The 8,553-nt window shown below is 33.9% G+C and overlaps 1 protein-coding gene across 1 annotated transcript in view; it reads left to right on the plus strand.

Moving 5' to 3' along the window:
* Window positions 1-1,910, plus strand: part of LOC150076821 (uncharacterized) — an 85,559-nt gene extending 83,649 nt beyond the window's left edge. The window contains exon 2 of the mRNA XM_090385691.1: window positions 652-1,910. Coding sequence (XP_090241817.1) covers window positions 652-1,677 — 1,026 coding nt within the window. The 3' untranslated portion in view covers window positions 1,678-1,910. The remainder of the gene's footprint in view (window positions 1-651) is intronic.
* Window positions 1,911-8,553: the final 6,643 nt, after the last annotated feature.

The following is an 8,553-nucleotide window of genomic DNA, read 5'->3' on the forward strand; positions in this document are numbered from 1 at the left end:
AACGCTTCACTAATAAAGAAGACTATTGTCACTAATTCTCGGTGGGCATCACTACCCAGACGTCACCGTTTCAATGCTAGTTGGCTTTTCATCGGTGGGTGCCTTTCACACTACGATCGTAGTTTTTCTTTAAGAGTTGTCTGTGGTGTATCTACACCGATATTATATTGATATAGAATCTTAAACTCTTAAAATGGTATGCTTTGTTGCATTTAGTTTATTTAAATAAATACGTTACACGTGGAAATCAAGAATGGTATTGCGTGGTCATGTTAGATAAACATAGCGAACGGAAGTTTGTTTTACCACAGTAAAGAAATTTTGTGTTACGTTTTTTGTATTTGTTACGTATTACCACGTAACCCGCATCTCTTTTCTCCCATTGGCTGAATAAATATCATTAGGAGGGAAATTATTTTAATGTATAGAATGATTATAATACTGTTAATATAGGAATTTAAATGTATAGATTGCTGATGTAATTCCATTGATCCCATTGTTTTCAGAATTTTATTGGTGGTAAAAATGTTTTATGAAGCCATTATGACTTCTCGCTGCATTAACATTTTTAAAAAATCAATATATTTAAATGATAAACGTAAATAAAATTGTCTTCATACTAAAAGATTCTCCTGTATTTATTTTTTTCAGAACTCAATTCGGCACAATCTTTCGCTCAATAAATGTTTCATTAAGGTACCAAGAAGTAAAGATGAACCTGGTAAAGGAGGATTCTGGAGATTAGATCCAGCCTATGCAGAATCTCTAATCGATGGCGTGTTTAAAAAACGAAGACCAGCGCAGAGACAAAGTGGAGGTAGTTCCACAAAAAAAGCAAGAAGAGACAGGCCTGGAACAAAAGATAACAGTAAACGCGTTACTCAGGAACCTTTTCGAGACACTCCTCCAAATTCTGCAGGATCAGCAATTAGCTATGCAGAGACAGATGCACATGTGAATAGTGTTGAACAATTCCTCCCCAGCACAAGCATGACTGCGGTGGAATGCCACGCAACTCAAGCATGTCAGATAGCGCTAGCACCCTACCGAACAGGAACAACTAGTTGCTCCAGACCAGAATCAGTGATCGACATCGACCCAGTCCCTCAAGTATCAGCAGATGACGTTCCAGAAATGGGGCCAAGTATAACAACTCTCAAAGGAGACTTGTACTGGAATGCTGTGCTGGAAGATGCCGACCTCGACCTCGACAGTTTCTACAAATACCGCGCCGAAGATCCCATCTCTTCTGTTGTCAATACAGCACTAGCTCTCCATGACGACCTTTTCAGTTCTGATGGAAGCAGCTCGGATTTAGCAAACGAACTCGACCTCGCATCATCTTGCAACGATAATATCGATTTAGCCGTCCACAGCAATCATGTTCCTTCTTCTGACTGGTGGGCCTGTTTTCAACAACAGCCGATAGATGTTGCTCTACCACCTTTGCTCAATCTCCCCATTTCGTCTACCAACTGCACCAATGGCATCGCCAACAATCTGATGTATGGCAATGGCATTAATCACACCCAAAGTTCTGTGGTTTCCAGTTTCGACAGGCAAGTTCCCCTCCAGGATGCTGGGCACCAACCATGGGCCGAATGCAAGGCTGCCCTCGAAGCTGCCGCTCTCGATCTGGATGATCTCAGCGACTTAGATCCCGTCCATGCATATTAAACCACTTAAATATTTCCACTCCCTCCTTTAGTGTGCGTGCATGTGTGTGCATATGTGTATATGCGTGTGCGCGAGAGAATGTACATATCTATGATACTTATGTGACCGAGATGTAGTGAGGCTTCCAGAGTTGTGTAACAACTTACCCTGGCTCATCTAAACTTATAAAGACTTGTTTCGACTTGGTCATTGTTAGTGTTTGATACGTGTTAAATATTCCCCCAACCCCCAATTCCGTCCTAAAAATAATTCTTTAGCTTATATAGCTCTATTTACTTCATTTTTATGAGCACTCTCTTTAAAAAGAAAAACAAATGCGCACTCGTGAAAGTAATATGAAACCTTCCCTTAGTGCTAACTGTTAGATTAAAATTGTTCATAGTTTTAAAAATACTTTTTGTGATGTATATTACCCTTTTTTAACAACTAGAGGAAATCCATATTGTTTTTTCAGATTTCAATGATAAACTAGTCGCATGTATATGAACACTGTAATTAAGTATTTAATCAAAGTTTTGTGAGCTTTTTTCTGTTCGTTATAAAACTAGTCATTTATTCGAAAACTTACAATAATATTAAGTTTAGCAGCTGAAACATACTTTGGTATTTTGTCTCCAAAGTGACGAGTTTTTTGCTCAAGTTATAGATTCATTTCTTGGTTATGTTTAAGGTGTTTTGAAAGGGTACAAAATAGATTTTTTAAACAGAAAATTGCTTCTTGTGTATTGTGCGCTTTTTTATTGTCCAGTGGAATTCGTAATTGATAGAAACCCTCTTCTTACAATACAGATAATGCCTGTTACTTTCTAATATTTTCATATCGATTATTGTAGACAAAAATGGTTTTAATGTCGGTCATAACTTAAGAAAATGCATTACAAAAAATGCCCCTAACAATTATGCCTGTTGGAATAATCAAAATTAGAAATATTTCGATTGTGCCATGTTGATATTTAATTAACAAGTGATACACAAGGTGATGATAAATCATCCGTCCATATTTAAGCACAGATAATCTGTTGAATTACTATCGTTATTTTATTCGCTTCATCTTTTGAAGATTTGTGACTATTTTCTACACCTTTGCTGCTCACAAATTAACTATATATACTGGTCAAAATATTAGAAACCTTACCTTTATATATGATTAGGCAACCCATATATATGTACACAATCGACTGTACATTACAATACACATGGGCATCAGTAAATGGAAACATGCCCCTTCTGTTGTTGCATTACTTATACCTTTTCATTATAGACGCTGGCTAGCATAATGTAGGTCAATACTTGTAATGCACTCCAACAAGGAGAATATTTGAAAAACATATCCTAAAAAGTCCATCCTATCGTGATCCCACTTGAACTCACTCCATGTGAATTTCACTGTTTATGCATTAAAAAAAAAAAAAAACCTTCAGGCAGCGATGCAAAAGAGATGTGGATATTCTGCAAGCAATTTACAACTGGTTATATACAAAAAGTCCAGATTTCTTTATGTCCCATCATGTTAGCAAGGAAATAGAAATATAAGCATTAGTTTCATATGTATGATTTATTATTAGCAGCAGCTATATGGTGCAAGGAAGCCTGAGGCTTGTGGTTCACCAGCCAATAAAAAATTCTGAATTACCCTGAGAGGGAGAGAAAGAGAACAAGAGCCAGAAATAGAAGGGAATCACCAAGAAAGAGAAGAATGGCAATATCCAGCTCAGAACCCTGGGTGTGCCAATTTCAAGTTCTTCAATAAAGATTTCTTTGTCTCTGTATAAATTTTACTCTTTAGTCATTCCTCATATGTATGCTATACAGTATAAATATAACTAGTTGTTCAGACTGATCAATATTGACCCAGTTTTTCAAGTATTATTATTATTATTATTAGCTATATGGTGCAAGGAAACCTGAGGCTTATGCTGCACCAGCCAAAAAAAAATTCCCGAGTTACCCTGAGAGAGAGAGAGAGAGAGAGAGAGTGAGTGAGTGAGTGTGTGTCAAAAGTAGAAGGGAATCACCAAGAAAGAGAAAAATAATGATAGCCAGCTCAGGACCCTGGATGCGCCAAGCCCATACTTACCAGATGTGAGCCCCTGAGGTTATGTACTAGATGACATTCTAAGAGATAGGGCTAAGCATAGGTGGAGTTTGCACTTTATGCAGTATAATATAACTAGTTGCTCCAGACTATAATCAATGAATGACACTGACTCAGTCCCTCAAGTAACATCAGGTAATGTTTCAGAAATAGGGCCACATATTTCCGCACATAGATGTGCGGAAATTTGCCTTTAGCCAGCGGGTGGTTGGTGGGTGGAACAGACTTCCATCCCTTGTCGTGGAAGTTGATAGCCTAAATAAGTTTAAGGCTCAGCTGGACAGGTATTTCGAACGAACAGAGGGGTGAAGTGGAAGTGGTTATTTTTATTTATTTATGTTACTTTTTTTTTTTTTTTTTTTTTTTTGGCTGATGCTGCATAAGCTTGCTTTCTTGCATCAAATGCCTCTACTAATGCTAATGCTAATGCTAATATAGGATTTATAGCTTGATTAAGTTAAGCTATAAAACATTTGTACAAGGCCATAAATGCAGTTAACTCATTTTTTTGGCTGTGAGTGTCAAGATAGATATTACACTATTCTTATCTTGATCCAATTGTGTGATGATCAAAGGCAAAGTATTTATCAAAAATACTTGGACACTGGATTGAAGGACATTCCATAAAATAATTGAACTTTAATAGATGGAGGCAAGGAAAGTTTCCATAAAATGCTATAAGCCATGAATCACAGAGGCAATCTCTTCAGAATACCACTTATTAATTTCTAAGTGTTGAGTATAATATTAAGTTTAATCCTTATTAAGTCTGTGCATTTAATGTTTAATTATAAAAAATATTGACTCTACAGTGGGGAACCACCATATTGCCAGATCTGCCACTGCACAGGACCCGACAGCTGGTCTCATATGGCTGTTACTCATCATATGACAGCTGTTCAGTAATTTGGCTGGACGGGGGCTAGAATTGTTTTGCCTCTGAGACTCTGCAAGGTGTCGTGTTCATATTTTGCCTCGGGCAGCAAAATGTCAAGGATCAGTCCTGCCAAGAACCATTTGTAAATACCTCTTATGAGGTAACAATGTTGCCGCAAAAGTAAAAAATGATGAACATATTATCTATCACAATATTGTAGGATCCGTCTGCCTTTCAAGATGAGTGGAAAACTCTGAACATACCATGAGATATTATATACCTACAGCAGGGGTCTGCAATCCTGCTGTTGCTGAAGCAATTTGTGCTGGAGTTTCCCTTACCATCCATCTTGTTCCCTTAAATAAGCTGTTTTTCACTGGGGGGTTTATAGTTTTATAGTTTTTTATACACCTTTAGCAATGGGCAGTTTGATAGCAAATGTAATAGTCTACAAAAAAGCACTGCAACATGTGGCCATACACACAGCAATGAACCCCTTTTATTAAGTATCTGAGACACTTTTTTTTATGCAAACCAAATAAAAACTTTGAGAAACTTTTTTAGAGCTTTCTAACATTTTGACCAGTATGTATATTTCTAGAAAGGCTAATTTGGTTGAACAGTTTCTATCTAATTGCTTTCGCTTTCTCCAAAAAAGATTTATGCATCTTTTTTATCTAAAATTTTTGCTTGAGTAAATACCCTATAGAAATTTATGTAATGAGTAGCATTATATTGTATAGTAAAGAAATGTTATGCTAAGGGATATATTTTAGAAGAGAAAAAAACAGAACCCTGTTGAATTCCTCAGATGGTAAAAAAAATCTGAAAAATAAAGAAAGAAAATGTAATGTAAATGGATAGGGAATTATATTATATATATGGTGACTGAAAATTGAATTTGACATTCATCCGTCCAAGTGTCGATTTTTTGAGTGAAGTTGATTGTTTGATTGTGTTGGGGTCTTTTGGTGCATGGACATGCAATTTGTAATGTGTCAGTTCATATTTAAGTGAGGTCAAAGATCCCCAACTAGCTAACTCCCCCACCTCCCAATACAGTGCAATGCTCATACGTGAAATATACTAATAAAAAGAAAACTGAGTGCTCGCACTCCCTTTCACTTCAACAGGGATTTAAAATTCTCTCTTTTAGCCAGACAAGTTTAGATAAGCTGTGGTCTGTCCGCCCATCTACTTTATTTTTCTGCTTACATATCTTACTAATTTCCATGTCAGTCTTGGATAACCATGAATATATTTCAAGATACGGTTAATATGTACCTTGAAAAATGCATATTTTTAGATGATATTTAAGGTGTTCAAAATTAGTTCGCTGATATAAAGGAACCTTATACAGTACTCAGAACCACAGCTAGCCAGTTTCACAGTATGCATAAAAATAAAATATTTTGCCATTTTATCTCTAGTTTGTAAAATGCCTTTGGAACTTCACAAATGGGAGCAAACAGTTTTATTTGTACCATGTTTCTGGCATTAGTTATACTGCCCCTGCTACCTTCCCTTGTACTGAATATTTTTCTCAAAAAGGTTTGCAATAAAAGAAAGCAGTTTAGTTTTCATATATGCTAAGAAAAATTTTATTACTTAATTTATTTTGACTTTACTTCACTTTATTTTCATTTCTGGCTAACAGAATTTATGAAAAGTTAAACAAATTGAACAAAGAATAGTCAATTTTCATTTAATTTTTCTCAAAAAGGAGGAAAAATTATAGGTCAAGATATTTGGTTGATTTTATATATATATGAATTAAGGATATAGCAAAATCTTATGTATAACAGTGCTCCTCTGAATCCATGTAGTCCCCCACATATTCTTAATATATCAGAGAGTTCTTAAAACAAAATTGGTTCGTTACGATTTATCTGTTTACTCGTTTGATTGATTCATTATGATTTATTTGTTCAATTGATTCATTACGATTTATTTGTTCAATTGGTTCACTTCAATTTATTTATTAAATTAGTTCGTTACAATTTATTTATTCAATTAGTTCATTACGATGTATTTGTTCATTTATTCAATTAGTTCATTACAATTTAATTATTCAGTTAGTTCATTACAATTTATTTATTCAGTTAGTTCATTACGATTTATTTATTCAGTTAGTTCATTACAATTTATTTATTCAGTTAGTTCATTACGATTTATTTATTCAGTTAGTTCATTACGATTTATTTGTTCATTTATTCAATTGGTTTATTGCAATTTATTTATTCAGTTAGTTCATTACAATTTATTTATTCAGTTAGTTCATTACGATTTATTTGTTCATTTATTCAATTGGTTTATTACAATTTATTTGTTTAGTTGGTTTATTACAAGTTATTTGTTTGATTGCTCAATTTTTTCTTTACAATTTATTTATTCATTTCTTTTATTTATTTTTTTTCAAGGGCTAATGCTATTTAAACTGCTTCATTTTACTAATACTGATTTTGGCAGTTAGCTCTGGTGATTTTACAAAAACTGCTGCTTTGTAGTGTGGAGAGCATTATGAGAATAGAATATTATCCTTTAACTTGGCCCATTTAAAGCTCTGTTGTCTAATATTTTGAGAGAATAGACAAATTTGTTTATTTTAATCTGTGTTCACATTATTCTAATTCTAATTAACAGCTCTATATGTAGGTACAAAGGTAAAGGCCTAATACAGAGCTTTTCAGCCTAAGAGCAATGCTTTTCATTTATTGTACTTCTTTTCAAGTTTTGTACTCGTTCTCTATAACTACCACATATTATTAAAATAAAAATTAGAATAAAACATTTGAAGTAGGTTAATTAGCATCTTTTCTGGGTTAGAATTATTAGAAAATGTTGGGACATATTCTAGGGTCAAAAATAAGAAAAGTCATATAATAAATGTGTCCAGTTATAAAAGTTAGAGCTATGGCTGTTTGAATTTTAAAAAAAATGACTATGAATTTTGAATAGTTAAAAAAATAACAATAAATAATTAAGAATAAGCAGACACATACTTATAATGAATAAATATATTACATGTCTGCTTGTTCTTATTTATTTTTTATTATTTCTTACCATTTTTTTTTAAATTCAAACAGCCATAGTTCTGTAACCACTCAGAATTAGACACGTGGTGTTATATGGCTTTTTTCCCCCGTATTTTGGATCCCAGGATATATCCCATATTTTTTTTTGCATATACTTTTGAAAAATCCTGTATATATTTACTCAAAATATGAAAATGCAAATCAAGCAACATTTTAAAACTTTATCTAGAGAAACCTTTTTATTCTGATATATTCCTTCTAGTTTGTGGTTAGTTAGACATCTTAAACATTAATTAAAATTAATTAGACTTAAGCTTGAAAAGTAATCTTCTGTCAAAGCATGGAAATTATTAATTCAAGTTTTTATCAGTAATTGGAGATTACAATAACCCTTACTACCTCTTGAAAAATTTTACAACTCAATTGAGGCCAGTAGAGAACTTTTTATTTTTTGATAGATTTCTTGGGGACAGTTGTGTTTTACATATTCATTTAACTGTCCTCCAGTAACTAATGTGGCTGGACCACTAAATGAAAGCCAAAATGAAGAGCGACTGTAACTAATCTGTTGCCATTGTTAGATAAATCCACACTGAATTCCTCTTTTCTGTGTGCCAGATTTAACTACTTTCTTGTCACATATCCCCTTGTAAAAAAAACCCCTAATGAGTGCTCACTGTCGTACATTCCCTTTCCTAGTATAGCGTGGAGGCGTGGCAAATAGAGCCACATGCAAAGATTTTAATAAGATAGTGGCTTCCGAAACCTAAGGTGCACAGGTGGTCACAAATATCATTCCCATTTTCTTGAAGAATGAGAGTAGAATACCCCAATAGTAGGATGTCTCTTATATTTAAATTAAAAATGTT

This window comes from Mastigoproctus giganteus, chromosome 12, assembly GCF_048544385.1.
Source record: "Mastigoproctus giganteus isolate SK-2022 chromosome 12, ASM4854438v1, whole genome shotgun sequence".
Classification (NCBI taxonomy): Eukaryota; Metazoa; Arthropoda; class Arachnida; order Uropygi; family Thelyphonidae; genus Mastigoproctus; species Mastigoproctus giganteus.